This window comes from Vanessa cardui, chromosome 2 (assembly GCF_905220365.1).
Source record: "Vanessa cardui chromosome 2, ilVanCard2.1, whole genome shotgun sequence".
In the NCBI taxonomy this organism is placed as follows: Eukaryota; Metazoa; Arthropoda; class Insecta; order Lepidoptera; family Nymphalidae; genus Vanessa; species Vanessa cardui.
The window spans coordinates 3,646,521-3,665,399 of NC_061124.1; the positions used below are offsets into that span (position 1 = coordinate 3,646,521).

The 18,879-nt window shown below is 31.5% G+C and overlaps 2 protein-coding genes across 3 annotated transcripts; one reads left to right on the plus strand and one right to left on the minus strand.

The window, feature by feature from the left end:
• The first annotated feature begins 566 nt into the window (after positions 1-566).
• Positions 567-10,895, plus strand: LOC124537057 (protein obstructor-E). Of its 2 annotated transcripts, none has more exons than XM_047113781.1 (5): positions 567-725; positions 6,841-7,050; positions 7,770-7,958; positions 8,044-8,254; positions 10,377-10,895. In XM_047113781.1, the coding sequence occupies exons 1-5, from the start codon at positions 680-682 to the stop codon at positions 10,429-10,431; spliced, it is 711 nt and encodes a 236-aa protein (XP_046969737.1). In that variant the 5' UTR covers positions 567-679; the 3' UTR covers positions 10,432-10,895. The 2 variants fall into 2 exon arrangements, with proteins under 2 accessions (XP_046969737.1, XP_046969729.1); XM_047113773.1 differs by lacking the exon at positions 10,377-10,895 and adding an exon at positions 9,135-9,899.
• Positions 10,896-11,055: 160 nt separating this feature from the next.
• Positions 11,056-18,605, minus strand: LOC124539601. Its single transcript, XM_047116898.1, has 6 exons — positions 18,444-18,605; positions 16,487-16,608; positions 15,806-16,115; positions 13,566-13,708; positions 11,838-12,054; positions 11,056-11,251 (listed from the first exon to the last, which is right to left on the minus strand). The coding sequence occupies exons 1-6, from the start codon at positions 18,556-18,558 to the stop codon at positions 11,160-11,162; spliced, it is 999 nt and encodes a 332-aa protein (XP_046972854.1). The 5' UTR covers positions 18,559-18,605; the 3' UTR covers positions 11,056-11,159.
• Positions 18,606-18,879: the final 274 nt, after the last annotated feature.

The window sequence follows — 18,879 nt, forward strand, 5'->3', positions numbered from 1 at the left end:
CAATGATTGTACTTACGGCGTACGAGATTAATCTCGATGATATAAAAACTTTCACCTTCACTGATCAAGTGATGCCCTTTATGAAACACGCTGTATAATATTGACGACGTTCTTTCAAAATCAAACAATTCATGAATATGAAAAAGTAAATGTTTACATATAATACGTATTATTTTAAAGCTGAGAATTTTATATTACGCATAGGTATTAAACTTTAAAATAAACTTCATATAAGCAAACCTATAAAAATGTATTTGTTAAAGTAAATGCAATATTTGTTGAAACATGATTTTAATAATCAAATAACTACCGGGTTTATTTTAATTTTTTTTTTGTACAAGCATAATCAAAAATGTTAAATAATAATGAAAATGCATATCATCATAGCATGCATAATTTTGAATGATAGTGTATGGATATTAGACAAATGTCACAAGTTAAGCGTCAAAAATGGAAGTGTAGCTTAGTCTACAGGAGCGTTAGAGTCCGATGGTGTAGGGAACGCGGGGCCGGCGCGGGCGCCCGGAGTGTGACGTCGCTTTTCTACGACGCGGCGGCGGCGCGTACGCGGCGTTCGGCTTCCCGATATAAAAGCCTCCACCGCCCATTCACCCGCCCGCAGTGTGTGCTAGAACGTTACAGTGACCACTACTCCCGTGCAAGGACTTATTGTTTAACCATGAATTCACGGTGTTTATTAGTGCTAGCAGCCGCCCTCGGCGTGGGTACGTAGAATTTGAAATATTTAGGGTGCGGCGAAGCGAGCGGATAGTGTGTGTTAAGAAGGATCGATATTGTGTCAATATGCGATCGCAGCCTATAATTGCGAACGCGAAAGCTGTTAGTGTTATCGATATTGGTTTCCACACTGCTTGCGTTGCAGCAGAAAGTGCTGGGAATAGAATTTGCTGTCATTTCGCTCTATGGACAGACATTACGTGTCCCTTTGGGTGGTCAATGTTGCTGTGGAGATAACATCACATGAAAAAACTTTCTTCGTTCATTCAAATAGAAAATAAATATTCAATACTTTGAAGATGAGTTTTCGTAATCATATTGACGTGAACAATTAAAAAAAACAATAAAATTGAGAAAATCTTTGTAAACAAAAATGAACTATCCACATTCTCTGCCGCTTTTCCGCTTCTTCAGTAGCTTTTAATTATGAAACTTTTGATGAAAATATATTCCAATAGTTTATAAAGTAAAAAAAACAACTTTATTTTATATCATTTGAGCAAATCTGAGATTGAATGATATATTCCTTTAATCTCAAAATTTAGATTATTAAATTCATATGTATTCATTGAGAGTATTTTTTCATACTATAATAATAGTCCAGATAATTTATAAAATAGTCACTACGTTTATTATTTATACTAAAACATAATTTATCTTAAAGCGACGTAATCTGAGCAATTAATGCTAACGGCCCCATTAACTTTCTAACTAACGCATTTAATTGCATAATGCTGAGTACCAAAATACAAATATAAAACACACATGTCATACATACATCATAAAATCTTTAATCGAGTTAAAAAAGATATACTTTAAATTTAAGATAATAAATAAATCAATGTATAAAGAAAATATCGTGGCATTTGTAATAATAATTAATAGTAAATTATGCAAATATATTTATATTCATATTTTATATAATTTGCAACACAAATCGTTAAGTAACGTAAAGCAATACTGAACACTTTCGAGTCTATTAACTAATAATAATTATAATAATTAGATCGATCACAAATAAAAATATATCGTTATCGATACAAAAAAAATATTTGTTTATTTTATGAAATTATTTTTCTTACATATATTAAAATTAGTGAACAGTTGACACATTAGAAATATACAGTTCTTAATATTTCAATTGTAAAAACGTTATTTTTAAATTATTTCATTTAAAAATGAGTGCTTATATTATCATATATTTAAAAAAATATATATTAATTAATATTTGAATATTTTATTCGTTTTGAAATTGCTACATACCGTATAATAGTTCAATGACATATTTCATAAATATTTTTGAAACAGTTTAATATATTTGTCAATATCATTGTTTTATTACTTTTTGTTACTGAATATGGCACAATGTGCATAAGTTGTATCATTGAAGTGTACATTTATTATGCAAAAGTTATTACGACACAGTAATAGAATTTAAATTGTTACTCATCCTAGCAGGACGTTGTTCCTTTCATTGATTCGATTATGGAGTTTTACAATCGCTCGTTATTTCTGGCACGTACCCAGTTCTCACGAAATTGCTACGTATGATTTGCGTAAGATACTTTTTAAGTTATATTTTATAAAGCAATCATTGCTAAAGTTCTTAAATAGTTCGTAAATAGATCGTATCGAAATAATTTTACGTGGCGAATTCGCAACAAATACGTTGAAAAGTATATTTTAAAGACATGTAAAGATAATTACGGTTTTACGTTCACAAAATAATCGATCGCGAAATTTTATGGTCATTAAAATTAAATATTCATAAAGTTATTATTGCGTGAAGGTATTCAATTATCCAGTCTCGCTGTGCGTGTTTGAATTTCTCAAGAATAAAGAAAACTCGGTGAAAATGATCATGCTGGTTGACTGCGCAGACGCACGAGGCCATCGTTTAAACGATATATTTATCTTAGATCTATTATTAGATTTCGAACATAATCTTGCTATTAAAATTATACAGTCATTAATAGGCGAGAGAGCCAGTCTTATTAGAACAGGAAAGAAACATTTTAGTTCTCATTATTGGCGATGCATTAACGGTATACGAAATATTTATATTTTGTTCCATGCATGTATATTGGCGGTTACGACCTTATTATCAAGAGGTTTGCCGAATGTGAATTAAAAAAAAACTATAATGATTAATTAGTGATTCTAAACGAAACAATGCAACGGAAGTTTAATTGTTTTGTGCACAAAAATTCTTTTTTTTCAACAATGATACCCATAGCTAACAATGCACTGTAATTCTGTTCATTCTAGTATGAAGGTTGTGAGTTAGACACTATACGTAATGAAACGATACTGTAGCTGTGCATTTCCGTAAGTGACTTTACAGTTATGATTTGTCAAATAGGACATTGAGGCCGAGCGACAATCATTCCAACTCAGTACGTCCTTCAATGGCATGCATATCCGGTGCTCATTTTAATTTATATTAAAATACTTTGAAAATATAGTGGTTAGAACGCGTACATCTTACCAATGATTGCGGGTTCAAACCCAGGCAAGCACCACTGAACACAAGAGTATTGTGTTTAATTTGTGTGTTATAATTCATCTCGTGCTCGTCGGTGAAGGAAAACATCGTGAGGAAACCTGCATGTGTACCACCAACCCCAATACGGGTTCATCAACATGGTGGAATATATTCCAAACCTTCTCCTCAAAGGGAGAAGAGGTTTTAACTAATTGTGGGAAATTCACAGGTTGTTGTTGTTGTTGTATATATTGATGAAGTTCTAAGGATACTAATGTGATATCGGGAATTTAAAGAATTCGCGATGCCTATTAACGATAATAATGCAAGGCTTCAGATACATGAAGCGGACACATTACCGTGTAAATAGTATATGTCACGTTTTATAAATAGTGTTACATTCAATCGCAAAGCATCTCGAGCTTATACTGGTAATATTCGTCGGAGATTGTCTGTCCTTCGAACCGATGATATAAATAGACTCACGCGGCCCTTGTATTGTATTGTTTTTATTCTTGAGGTACACACATTGCAATCTTTTGTATGGAAATCCATGCGAATCAATGAAATTCATCATGGAAATTAAACAAGTATTTATTTAAATACTTCATTTAATATGTATTTAATAAATAAAACATGTTATCATTATAAATTGACCACGTCGTATCGTATCGTATTCAAAATTATTATGTATAAACGCGACTTTTCACAGAGCACGTTTATATCATTATTTGTAGTTGAATAAAAAGTTTATAGTGTGGTCTCAGTGAGCAAGTCGTGCGAAAAATTAAATTTAAAATGATGTAACCGTTACGAGACAACTAAGACGTGTTAAATGATTACCGCAAATACTCAGTACTGTTTATTTGTTTTCGTGTTTATTCAAAAAAAAAACATGTAATCTATTTCGAATTTGGAACTTGAAACAAAATATTTGTAATAATATATTTTTTGAAATGTATTAGTAAACTAACTAGCTTTTAAATATGACAATCCTCGTTTAAAGAGAGTGATAGTGGATATACATACATAGTAGATAATATGTGATATGATAGATTATCATCGGATTCATGCATTTTAGAAACATTTGAGATAAAAAACAAAGATTAAATGTTAAATTCATAAGAACGTCTGACCCGAATTTTAACTCGTAATCATCGGTTAAAATAACTGCTATGGCATCTTAGTTTTTATCTTACAATAACTTATCATAAAAAATTTCAACGAGGAAAATTTTTATTATAAATAAAGAATTTTGAGTGTGTTCTAATTATGTTTTAATTTAATTTAAAATTCAATGTAATTGTGCTGAGAGAAATCCAACTCCTTTCACTACATACTCGACAATAACTGTTATCTAATCATATTTTAAATGTTACATAAAGCCATAAGATTCAGGTCTGGTTTTATATTACTTATATATTTTGTTTAACTTCAGACAGACATCTTTTTACAATGCGATCAAATAAATATCTATAGAAGTTGCATAAAAAATTCTAACGGTTTATAAAATATACAATTTAATGATTCAATCATTCAATTACCAAGAGAGAGGCTGCTCTGATATATAAATACTATTCATTTGTTTCGTAACTGACATAGTTAGACAAATATATTCAAAGTTTTAAAATATCGAACAAAATTAATTATGCAAATAAAAAGAAATTAACATAAATATATGTAAATAGATGACATTTTATGTAATCAATCGAGTTTGTTAAAAATTCGGCTAAAGGTCAATCGTAGTCGTGTCGAGATGAGCCGAGATGTTAAGGAAATCGAAAGTTACACCCACATTAAGCTGGTTTCGCGTCAATTGTTCGACTTTCACTGTACCACTTAACACTTTATGACCTTTACGATAAATATTTACATAATCATGATCGGTTTTATGTAATTCGTATTTATATATTTGGTAATATGTTGCCTTGAGCTAAAATACAAAATTGTGTGCATATTTATTTTTTAACTTAAAAAATTGTGTTCGATTCGAATTTCCGAAATCGTAATGGCGTTTATACCCAGCTCATTTCAAAGGTCGAATTAATTACGAACAGCAAGAATATTATAGACAATCGTCAAACCACATCAAAGCTAAGCTATTTGTGTCACGGAAACATGCAAATAATACAACCTGCCACTGTTATACAATGTACTCGACATAGATCAGTAATTATGTCATTCCGCAAACTGCGCGTGCGCTCGACCCACAGGGCTCGGGTGTCGCTTGCGTAAAGCTCCACTGTGCATACGCAGTGCTAATTACACACATCATATATTGCCTTGAAAATATAGGTTATGACATGCTTTCTCTTAAAACGAAATATTCAATTATACAACGTTTTGATAGGATGAAACAGTGTGATAAATAATTTTGAATTGTCTCAAGACAATTCATTCGCAGTATTTTATATCGTATTCAATGATAAGATTGTAATGTTATATTTTTATAAGCGCTGCTTATAAGTGACAATTTTATACATTGACCGGAATTCGTAATTGATTTATTTCAAACTGCACAGAGTTATTAAGTTTTAATCTTGTGGAATGTGTTAGTTGTTAACCTCGCTTCCGTTAAATTTCAATAAACGAGACCGGCTGCCTTCGCTTATGTAGATGAGCTTATGGCAACTTTTGAATAGAAAATTAATTTTACATGAGAAAATTTACCAATACTTGTTAATGTATGCATCAAATAAAGAGAACGTCCATAATTATTTTAAGTATTCCTCGTCTATTCTAAAACAATATTAAATAGTGATATATTATCGTTTCGTTCGAAAATGTTTACATCTAATTTATTAAGAATGTTAATTTATTGAATATTAAAATTTCAAACGTCAAAAATATATTCATCATTGAATTACTTATTTTTACATTACATAATGTCATGTTTGTAGTTATAAATGTCATATTGTATTTCGAAATACCTTAGACGTTCTTCTTCATCGCAAATGTCAACTTGTACATAACCGGTGAAGCATGACATAAGATACACAGGAATACGTAATTACTTTAACGATACTATTTGATATTTAACAGATTTCTTACAAATTAAATACTTGGAAATATCTAAAAGAAATCTAGAAGGAGCCGAAGTATAATTGTTTCCAGTTAAATTACATTACATTTTTAGGTACAAACATGCTATGTAATTAAATATAATTATTATAAAACGTGACTAAATGATCATATAATAATTGGGCTCTTTGTGTTGGTGAAACTTAGATTATTAGTTTGAGATTTATTTTAGGATGTTAATAACTTACATCCCGTGGCGGTTTTCTGATAAATCGAAAATTGGTATGAGTAACAATGAGTAGGTTAGTGACTAGTACATTGCTCAACACGAGTTTGTCGTGTTGCATTCCGCGGAGAAAGAGCGGCCCTGCCCGCGACCGGTATGTTGCAAAATCTGTTGCGTGCTTTAATCACAGCTGAGTAAAGCCTGGAGGTGACTTGTTTCGAAACTACATTATAAATTTAAGAAGACGATATAAGATTATCTGGGTCTATTTATATAGTTAATAAAATACTCATTTATTTTAAATATCAATGATTAACAAAGTAGTTTTTTTAGTGTAGAAATATATTTAATGTTATTTTCTTTTGTTTAGCTGTTGCCCAAGAATCCTTCAAATGTCCCGATGACTTCGGCTTCTACCCTCATCACATCTCTTGCGACAAATACTGGAAGTGTGACAACGGCGTCGCTGAACTGAAGACCTGCGGTAACGGACTCGCCTTCGATGCTACCGACTCCAAATATTTGACTGAAAACTGTGACTACCTCCACAACGTTGAGTGCGGCGAGAGGACACAACTTGGTGAGTTATAAAAAGTTCATGCATTATTTACCTACATTACGAAGATACAAACGATAATATTCATACAAAAAATAAGCGTGAAAAAGGCTTACATATAAAGTTTTGTAAAATTAGTTTCGAACTTTTCAAAAGAAAACTATACGACAAGGTTTTTCACAATAATTTTGTGACTCAACGACAATTACTTGAAAAATTAAGGTAAAATATTATTCTGACCTTGTAAGCAATGCGGAAATACACCGAAACAATTTCATTTTAAGGATCAATATATTTATTAATCATACATTAAAATAATACTAATAGCGATGAATGGTCAAGGTTAGAGAATATATGATAATAATGTGTAACAAGTCCTACCAGGATGTAACTGAAGGTCACTTGGTTAATGCCTACAGGTGAATACGAAGATTTGACATTTACGTTTGCATAAATTCCATAATACGTTCTATATTAATAGCCTTGAACTGGTGAAATTTATTCAAATTGATCTACGTAACTGTATTTAAAAACGAATTAGAAAAACATCTTTAAATATTAACAATTATGTGTCATTTAAATATTATGATTTGAATCAATAGGTGACTAAGGTATTTTATTGAGTCGAAAATGCTTCCAAGTTTATTATTTAGATACTTATGTTAGGCCCAATAATATTGATTATTGGTTAGCATGTATTATATTGTTACTAACAAAGGTTTAACTTTGCCTTGTGTCTACAGAGCCCCCAATCTCAACTCCCCACTGCACGCGGTTGTACGGTATCTTCGCTGACAACGCCAAATGTGACGTCTTCTGGAACTGCTGGAACGGTGAAGCTTCCCGCTACCAGTGCAGTCCTGGACTCGCTTACGACAGAGAAGCCCGTGTGTGCATGTGGGCTGACCAGGTCCCTGAGTGCAAGAACGAAGGTAAGCTACAGGACAGCTATCGATCACGACGTGATTTGGTTATCTTCTTGACCAAATAATAACGTTACATCTTCATGTTTCTCAGAAGTAGCAAACGGTTTCAATTGCCCCGCCCCTGGTGAGGTTTCCAACGCTGGATCTTTCAGTCGTCATGCCCACCCCGAAGATTGCCGTAAATATTACATCTGTCTTGAGGGAGTAGCCCGTGAATACGGTTGCCCGATCGGAACCGTCTTCAAAATCGGTGATGCTGATGGCACTGGTAACTGCGAAGACCCCGAAGATGTTCCCGGATGGTAAGCTTTATAACACTTAAACTAATCTCGTGAACTTACCTTCTCGTTCAAGTAAAACAGTTTTGACTAAACAAACTTGAACTCTATTTACTTCTAAACTCACTAGTTGGATTCCACTGGTCGTGTTTTAAAAGTCAAATAACAACTTTAATTTTGTCCCTGTAACCCATTGTCTTCCCTGTGACTAACCATACATCTGCACTCTCTACTGCGGTCGGTACATATTAAGCGTCTGAAGAAAAATGATAATGTTAAGTAAAATAAAAGCACGCCCATCTGAATACAGGAGTATGAATATGCGATACGCCTTTGTTAGATGACGTAAAATATTTAGGTCATGTGTGAAGTTTACAGGGATGAAGAAGACTGAAAAATTATGGTTTAGTCACGTAGAGCTCGTGGTCAATGCCGACTTGTATGTAACGGAGAATGATAAAGAGGGCTTATTTAATCTAACGTAACATTTATGATGACGTCTGAAACTAAGCTCGCCATTACGTAAAATTAACTTCGATTCACTATTATTTATAAAAAGCACGTAATTCGTTAAAAAATTGTACCGGTATAAATTAATACAAATGAAGGTCGTTTCTTGGGTTGTTTTTTCGAACCAATTCAATAATATAAAGAAAAATAAAATTTCTCGAGTAAAGCGAGCGGATATTTAGTATTCTTGTTGCCATTTCAAGGCAGTTCACTCGATATTGAGCGTTGTGAACGAGTTCTTGTTACACAATTAATGATACTCTTAGTCACAACTTCTCGTAGTAAAAGTTGCTAGAATTGTAATATCCTTTTATATAATATTGCGAAAATATTAAAGTTTAGAGTAATATAGTTGGTAGAAACGAGAGGTAGTAAGGTTGGCGTACCTTTTCAGCGAGGACTACTACGGCGATTTGGATCTGAAGTCAATCCGCAAGAGCGAACTGCTCGCCGGTCTCCAGAGCAGCGGAGCACACTCCACCCAGCCCAAGATCAAACCTCGCCCCCAAAAAGAAAACTAAATAATCTTCCCACCCCCTAACCTTATAATACTCACAACTTTAAGGTCCCAACACAGCACGAGCAACTACAACCTGAACAGGTTTCCATATTAAATCACAGCTCAGTTAATAAAACGTTGCTTTTGGTGTGTTCAAGACTTAATTTCAGGTTCAAATTCGTATTCGTACTTTAAGTGAGTGAAGCCAATTTGATTTGTATTCATTTCCAATTGCCAAATACTTTTCTCGTTGTAACCTTCAATAACAGTTTCGGAAGGCAGGTTAGAAAGTTTGTAGAAAACATACTGCGGTAGCTATATTTATTTTATATTATACGTAGATTTGATAGCGTCCTGTTAGGTAATATCGAGATCGAATTTTACCACGTCATGCTTTTTTTTATAATAGAATTGTAATTTGTTGATGTAATTAGAATAATTCTGTTTGAAAATGGGTTTGCATTTATGAGTTTGAGATGTGAAACGATGCAACAGGACTTCTAACTCAAAATCAACATTCCGATTGTAACAGCCACGGCCTTGTAAATAACTTATATACTGATTTCTCGCTGCGACTGAGTGTTGTTGTTCGATATAGAAACTGTAATACTTAAGATTTATGTTTAGTGATAAAAATAAACAAAATATATAAAAAAATTATAATGTTGTGTGATTTTCGTTCTTCTATAGTTGCACAATGCACGATGTCTCCCTGTAACATAAACTTTCACCTCCACTCTATTTCCTATTTTACTGCATTCACTTTCTAATAACATTTTAATACTATCTTGTATCTCTTTCAGTAATTTCTTGTTCTCTTAGTCTGTATATATTCAACTAGTAATACTCGCCAGCCTTTTGCTCAACAATACCAAAACCGTTGACGGTTTTGCTAACAAGAGGTATGTTTCTTCGTATTTCGTAAATATTAATTATAGGTTATAAGCATTTTTCTAACACTTTACTGGAAATTAATGGAAATTTTAATTCGGAAATTAACTAACGAAATTTGTTATTGTTTATGAAACAAAATTTTGTTGTCTGATTTAAGATTTGTATAAATATTCTTCATTTGCTTAAAGTTTAGAATTATAATGGTAAGAGCATTTTGTAACACTTTTTTTGATTGTTTTACAGTGAAGACTACTACGGTGACGTCGACTTGAAGGCCCTCAAGAAGTTGGGATTCTGAATGTCAAGGAGCGACTCCAAGGACAGACTGAAGTTAAACCCTTTTGATTTGCTTAAAAAGTAAAGCCCTCTTCAGTCTTTAGAAAAGTTTAAAAAATCGTGATTATTATATAAGTTCAATGTTCAAAAAAAACATAATTAGCACAGCAAATTAATCTGAAGGTCAGTCTGAAGAGGCGCTCGAGTCGGATGAGATTTAAAAAATTAGAAGATTGCGACGTCTTTTGTTTTTTAAATATGTATTCCAGTTTTTTTTGTCAAAAAATTAAACTTCATGCAAATGAAAATTTAATTGTTGGCAAAAAATGTTAAGAGTTGTCGCTTTCAAAGTAACCACTTTGATATGGTACCATACGTTGTGGTGCTGTGTCGAAATGAACAATGTTTTAGTCATTTAATCTAGATGTAAGTTTTAAATAAGTCAATATTTTTTTATGAATTAATGTAAATAAAGTCGTAACCGAACAAAGTTTTTTATTTATTTTAATCAATAGGTACATTTAAATTAAAAAAAAATGTTTCAGAAATTATCAATCATCGACAATTAATTAGAAATTTTAATTAAGTTCAATTGAGTTTGACACAATGAAACACATTAGTTATTTATATTATTTTAATACTGACAGTTTAGTACAATATAGAAAACTAAAGGAGACACAATTAATAAAGAATTAAAAATGAAAAATTCAAAAGTATTATTAGTCTTACAAAATTACTAATTAGTGATATCTAATTATCTTCATTAACTCGGTCCATCCGACTGAGCTCAAGTTGGCGAATGGCATCTTGGCGAGAAAAAGCGACGTGTGTAGACGACCAAGCTGGAGGGAAAGTATTTTATTTGAAATATCACTAAAGATGGTATAATATGGTGAATAGTTTGAGTAACAGGAAGAAAATACATCGTGATTCCTTTTGTTTACAAAATGCAATAATTATGAACTTTCAAAATTAATATATCGTAAATAAAGTAATAATGACTATGACTGTATCGACCGACAAGTTAGTCTATTAATGGGTTTTTAGAAAACTCTATTTGTGAAACACTCACAAATATTATTAATTGCCGTTCAATTGAGCGCTTATGGATAAATTATGGCGTAATAAGAATATTGAATGAATTTCGTTTCATTGAGCCATGATAGTCTAATTTGTTCATACCCTGGACGCTATACGATTTATAAAGCACTTCTTATAAGTTCAATGCAATTTTAAAACCAGATTTAAGGTGTTATGTCAGTAGGAATTAGAAAATAGCTCTGTAAAATTAAAAAGTATTGCTGAATTTCCGATAACATTTACATGATCCATACTTATGTTAAAAGTTCTAATATCTAGAGTCGATTCTGGTTTATTAGATCTAGAGTTGATTCCGATTATTTAAAAAGTAAATATGAAATGTCTTACTTTGCGTATTATATTCCATTTTATTGATCACGACTTTCTGATCTGCGGGAGCTGCCGTTGAGGAAGGAATAGCCGGTGCTATAAAACCAGGTACGTTTTGTATTGTAGAGCTTGATTCTGAAGACGATGGCGTCATTTGTGTGCTTGATGGAGCATTTGTCGTTTCAATGGTAGCGTTGCATTGAACTCTACTTTTATAATCACATACGCCAAGATTCTGAAAAATATTTCGAATACATATTATAAGATTAATAAATATAATTTAGCTTTGGTTATTTCAACGAAATATTATAATTGCTATTAGAGTATGTGACAATCATTCGATCGTAAAAATATTATCAAGATATTTATCATCTTGGGTTATCACATCACAGTTGGGAACTTAGATGTTTCTTAATATGTTCAAAGACAACCAATAATTATTATTGTGGTTTATCTATAGCTTAAAGTACCGAAGACAAAGATCGTGTACTGGGACGTAATACGAATATATGTATTTTCAGATGTGTTAAGAATAAGAAAATTTATTTAAAGTTATATTATTATTCAGGTGATGCGCTAACCGAACTTACTCTTATTCTACGAATTGTTTTAATTCGTGGACTTGAAGATTAGAGTGAGTGAGTAGAGTTAAATAGAAATTATTTTATATAGAAGAAGAGGTTATTGTATCTCATTGTAAATAATAAAATAATTAAGTAAATTAATGAATAGCATAGAGTTCTATTTGCTTTTTCAAAGGTTCGCCAGCGTAGGTGACGCGCGCAGCCTCTATGTTAATGAAGTGTACAATAAAAATGATGCGGTGTCTTGATTAGAAAGGCAAGTGGCCTTGTTATCTAGGATTAAATTGTTCATCTACACAGGATTTGCGGATCGATTGACTACTTTAAGAATATTGAGTATTTTATAACTTTTTTTAACCTTTTTGTGCTCCAAGGTCTTATGGCAATAAAGTTTTGATCTGAATAAAATTATCTCATTATTTGATAAATATACAATTTGATAAGATCGAATAAACCTATAATTACTATTGGTTCAATCTACAATCTGTTATTAAGAACCACCAACAATTTAATTATCAATGTTACAATAGAAAGATTGCTAACAATTGACCACATAATACTAGTTAGCTGCAGCTTCGCTCCCTTTTTAGGAGGCTGGTTGTCAGTTGTTATGAGTAGGCGTAAAAAGTAGCCTACGCCCTTTGGAGTCTAAGCTAGTTGATGCCAAATTTCATTCTGAATTCGGTTCAGCTTGGACGTTAAAGAGCAAAAGACAGACAAAAAATCGACACTAAAATATATCAAATTCGGACTATTTCTGTAAATGTACGTGTTTCAAAGTAAAATATACCCTAGTCTATTAATTGTTTCCTATTTTTAAGCTTTCATATTGATAAACACCTAATCATGTCATGTAACAACAACAACAACAACAGCAGCCTGTAAATTAGCCTGTAATAAAGCCTGGGCTAAAGGCCTCCTCTCCTTTTGAGTAGAAGGTTTGGAACATATTCCACCACGCCGTTCCAATGCGGGTTGGTGGAATACAAATGTGGCAGAATTTCTGTGAAATTTGTCACATGCAGGTTTCCTCACGGTGTTTTCCTTCACCGCTGAGCACGAGATGAATTATAAAGACAAATTAAGCACACGAATCAGTGGTGCTTGCCTGGGTTTGAACCCGCATGTCATGTCATGTAAACATTTATAAAATAAAAATTACCTCGCTATAGACGAGATCAGCGGGGCACTTGAACCTGACTGGGAGACCGCTTACGCACACGAAAAATTCGTTACAGTCCGCTTCATTACTGAACGCTTCGAAGTCCTTACTGCAGAGTGGTCGTGGATCTGTGGCGTTAAAGGCTAATCGTTAAATACACATAAAATCATTGTATGCTTATATAAGACTTTATGAGAGTACATTTAAAAGACACTCCTAGGCGATATTCACTGTATTACAAATATGCTAATTTCAAATAGTTATTAAAATAAAGATTCATATTATTATAATTGATATGATAAGTATATAACGTAATAAATAATATAAAAACACAAGACAACTTAAATGGTTCGGACGTTAGTCTGTAAATAGGAAAATAATAAAAAAATTAGGTGAAGGAATTTGTTGGAATATATTTTTGCCAATATTATAAAAACTTAGACAATCCAATCTAATGATAATCAATTTCGTGTAAAACATTAGTTGTATTCAAAATATGCGAGGCGGAAGAAACATGAATAAACTTATCATACTGGATATATTTATAAAAAATACAAAATCGATATCTGGAAACATCGAAACGTAGTATTTTAATATCTTCGTCTCTAAAACTAAACCATTTTAGTACCAAAACATAAACGATATATTTTTATATATACCGTTTTTTACGTCATTGCATATCAATACTAAATCATAATTAAGGTTTATCGCTACAGAAGTAATTATTTCTACATTGCTTTTGAGTAGAGAACTGATAAAGTGATAATTAATGTCCAAAAATCCTTAAAAAAATCCTTAGAAGAGTAAATTCATTGGAAAATATTACCAACTAATACGGGTTATCGAAAAACCATATCTTTCTAAGCTCCCGACTAGGTTGGAACCCAGCAACAAGAAACAGTTATTCATTGAAAATTGTAAAAATAAGACAAAACAATAATGATAAAATTTAATTTTTGTTAAAAGCAAAAACGACTCCCTGTCAAATTGTTTAATCATACATGGTTTTTATTATTAATTTAAAAAAATAATGCGTCATATCACTTATGAGGCGTTATATGCACACATACACATATACGTTACATTTAAATAAAAGCTTGAAATACAACAGATGTTTTTTCCTAAATTGTAAGAGTTGTATGATCTCAACGAATGAACAAAAAAGCTTTTATGATAATTTACATAAATGTATATCAGTTTTTATTACCCTTTGTTTTACCGTATCTATGTCGTTGATATATTAAATTCGGAAAGTAGGAGGACTAATGGGGCACCTGATGGTAAATGACCACGTCTTTTTATGAAATAGATGAAATAGCCGACTCAGACTTGCGTCTGAGTCCTTGCATACGTATTACATTGGCTCATTCACCTTTTAACAGGAATACATGAAGTATTAATTGATATTTAGTACTTGATAATTGTAATGAATATAATTAATGAAAGGTTTACATGCCCAAATACCAATGATGATCGTTTTACGTAAATCCCTACCACCCAGATACATCTGGGTGGTAGTGATTTAAGATTTCATCTTACAAGATGAAATCTTCATAAATATATGATTGTAAGAGTATTGTAAAATTAACTTTAAAATATTCATTCTCTTGCATTTCTAGTATTTATGCTTAAACTTTTCCTTATTGTAAGAAAAAAAAAACTATATTAATTTAAAGGAACAGAATTATATTTTATAATTCACGCGCTTTTATGACATTCTCAGAATCGGAGTTATACATTTTACATATTAAAATAATTTACAAGGAAAAATGTAGACCAAAAATGTTAATCAAAACCTTCCAATAAATATTAACGAGTCAATCAATTTGCAGTAGGAAATACATTTTTATAAATATTTTATAATCCAAACATTCTCAACAAATGCAATCGCTTATAAGAATATATATTTTTTAATAAATGTATATTTAATATTTAATATTACTATACAGTAATGCTTTTGTCTGATCTAAGTTTTGGTTATGTGTTTTTTACTTTATATACTTAACTAAATGAATGAAGAAATAATTGACATAAAATTTTATTTATGAAATAAAATTATTTTTACGAAACTTTTTTGCTTCGACAAATAGTCAAAATAGGTTTATCAGCTTGGTTATAGGTTTATAGGTTCATTTAGGGAAAGAGTTTTTCCATATTAAATAGGTAACCTTTGAGACATATTTATAGTAGTTTTAATATCACAGTAGATAAATTGTTTTTTTTTTATAAAAATCACTTACCTTTTAATTTCCTATCTCTGCAGTCAACATTATAGGGGTAGTCACAGAACCCTTCATTGGAAAAGACCAGCCCAGTGGGACATTCCTGCTCAAACGCCCACCCATCCCAGCAGTTTAAGAAATTGTTGCAGAGATTCGGTGAGGGTATCTGAGCTCGCTTTCCTGAACAGAGAGGATTGACTTCCACTATTGGGTCCCTATATGTTAGAATGAAGAGCTTCTGATAGATGGGATCTTTGTTAATCTTCTGCACCACTGCATCGGAGACTGGTACCATATAAGCAATGGAGGTTTTTCCTAAATTTGTTGGCTAAAAATAATAAAACATGATAAGTATATACGGGTTAGAAGAGAGTTTTAGTCATAAAGAAACTCATACAAAATAAGAAATATACAATATTTAAAAACATCCACCCTTATGTAGTTTTTTAAAGCAATGAACAAATAAAATTGAAGGTAATAACGGGATTCTATTTTTGAAAATAGACTACAATATGAGTTACAAGGCGTGAACCTTATCTTTTAACCCTGAGTTATATTTATAATTCATTTCATTATTCGTCGGTAAATGAAAACATAATGTTTAATTATGGTCTTAGTGGATTACTGCTACCTTCTCCTTAAAAGGGACCTTCTTCGTAAAGCAGAGGGACGTTAACATTACGAAACGAAATTACTTACGAAAATGGGACTTAAAAATGTGTTTAAGAAACTCCAATAGAACAGGTTGTCTTGGTCATTCTGTCCAATGTGATAAAGTGGGTTTCCGTAAGTTTTCATTAGACGACCCTGTTCATCATAAACTGTAAAAAGACATATTATGTTAAATAAAATATTTTTCATTAAGGAATATAAAACATGCAAAAATAACGAACGCTGTAAAAATATTAGGCCTCTTTGAATTGAACGGAGTATTGATTGATTAAAATAAAGCACTGGGTCAAAAAAGCAACGACAGGTCTAGGAAAAACAGGTGACAAAAAGCAGCAGGAGCTTTTTTATTATCCGTTGACTGTTTAGAATGATGTCATGATGTTGCTGTTTTTTTTGCTTTTTTATCATGTTGTCAATTTTATTTACTTCTGTTTTGGATTTAATTATTTAATTTATAGCAATACCAAAGTATATCTTGAAACAATTGATTTCCTAATATTTTTGTCCATTGTAGTAAGTTAAAATGTAGCTTTCTTGGTTATTGTAGATTTAAAATTAGCTGAGATTTCTCTATAGCTACAATACATAGAGCCGCATGCTACATCTCTGACTTTAATTTGGACTATTTATAAACAAATAAGTTATGTATGAAGCATATTACATACATATGTATTTTAAGATAGACTAAAGATTATGAATTGTTTCTCGAAGCTACAATTAAACACAATTAATGTTTCCTTCAAAATATCCAACACAAAACTCTAGCCTTAAGATAAACGATTAGCATATATATTAATATTTTAAGTAAATGTATATTGTCTTGTGTCCTTATACGAGGAATTGGATGCAAATCGATTAACAAGTGATAACACCCTAGGCTGCGTTTATTACGAAGCAATGTATCTTTGTTAACATGAAAGATGCATTGCGGTCAGTGTCCGGGGACTATTGATGTATGTATAATAAATTTATAAGAAAGATAAAATTACAAGGGTAATAAACTTCGTTCAGCTTGCGGTTGGATCATATGAGAGATAAAACGAATATGTTTAAGTAAAAATTAAAAAAAGACACAGTTCAGGAGTCACGGAAATTAATACATATTTATGTTATATTATGTTTTTGTTAATCTATTTATGTAACTTTCATACAGGGATATTCCATACGAGGTTATGAGTTCATAAAATTACTAATGTTGCGACTCTTAGTGCAATCTGACACTGATCAACTAGAGACAATAAGTAGAGTTTAAAAGCTTACAACAATATTAGGTATGGATATATTCATTGTCCACTTCTTTACTAATATATATCTAAAATCTGTATTAAAAAATGATTGGTCACTTTTGGAATATCTAATGGATTAAAATAAACGTTTTACCAGAAAATAGGACTCGTTTCGCAGAAGGTTTTAGTTTTTATGTTATTATATTATAGTTGCCTTTTGCAGATTCACCCGATTTTACAGCCATACAGACGGACGCAACAATTGTGAATTATATTCTTGCCTAGATGTAAATATAAGTAAACTTTGTCAACCCATTTTCTTTTCTTTTACGTTTTTTTCTATTGACGAGCTTTATTGGTATGAATATAAATAAAATTGAAATAATAACAGTAAAAACGTTATCAAAACAAAATCCTCAAATTGACAATAATGATTATAGTTGAGTTTCGTTTACTGAGTGATCACTTATTTGATTTGATTTTATTTAATAATTTGTGGTCAGACATTGGTCCTATTTTGAAAATTTTGCCTAGACGTTTTTCTAATAGTTTACAAACTTAAATTAAACCGTACAAAAAATTATGAATCAGTGGTTCCCTAAAATAATTATTAAACAAGTTTTTTATAGATTTAGACTAATTGCAGACTTCTTTGAGACTCACATTTTTCTAACTTAAACAAATACCATATAAATAAATTTTATTTTAAAAATATAAAATGAAACATGTAAAAGAAAAATCAATAAAATAATACTTACAAAGCAACCTCTTCTGCCTGGCACTTTTTTCAGCGAGCTTATTCAAAAACGGACTTGCCTCACTGCTGGCGCCGCACGCGGCGTATGCGAAAACGATCAAAGTAAGAGTTTTCATTTTCCCACCACTCTGCTCTAGTGAGACTACAAGGGCAATGTCAGGGATACAGCTAAATCCTAGCTTTTATAGCGTCGCATGAAAACAAGTACTACATAAGTACATACGTGGGTTACCGACAAGACCAAAAGATCCTCCTAAAAGGATATACCTGTTGCAGTATAAGCGAGTGTATTGCTCAGTTAAAATCTTTATCGGTTATTTTGTTAAATGCGGTTATTTTTTTTTACGATTATGGGCTATTGTTTTAAAATTTCATTAAAAGTCTAGTTTATGACTTTGACTTTTGTTCATTGAATACTTTTATGACTTTTTATATAT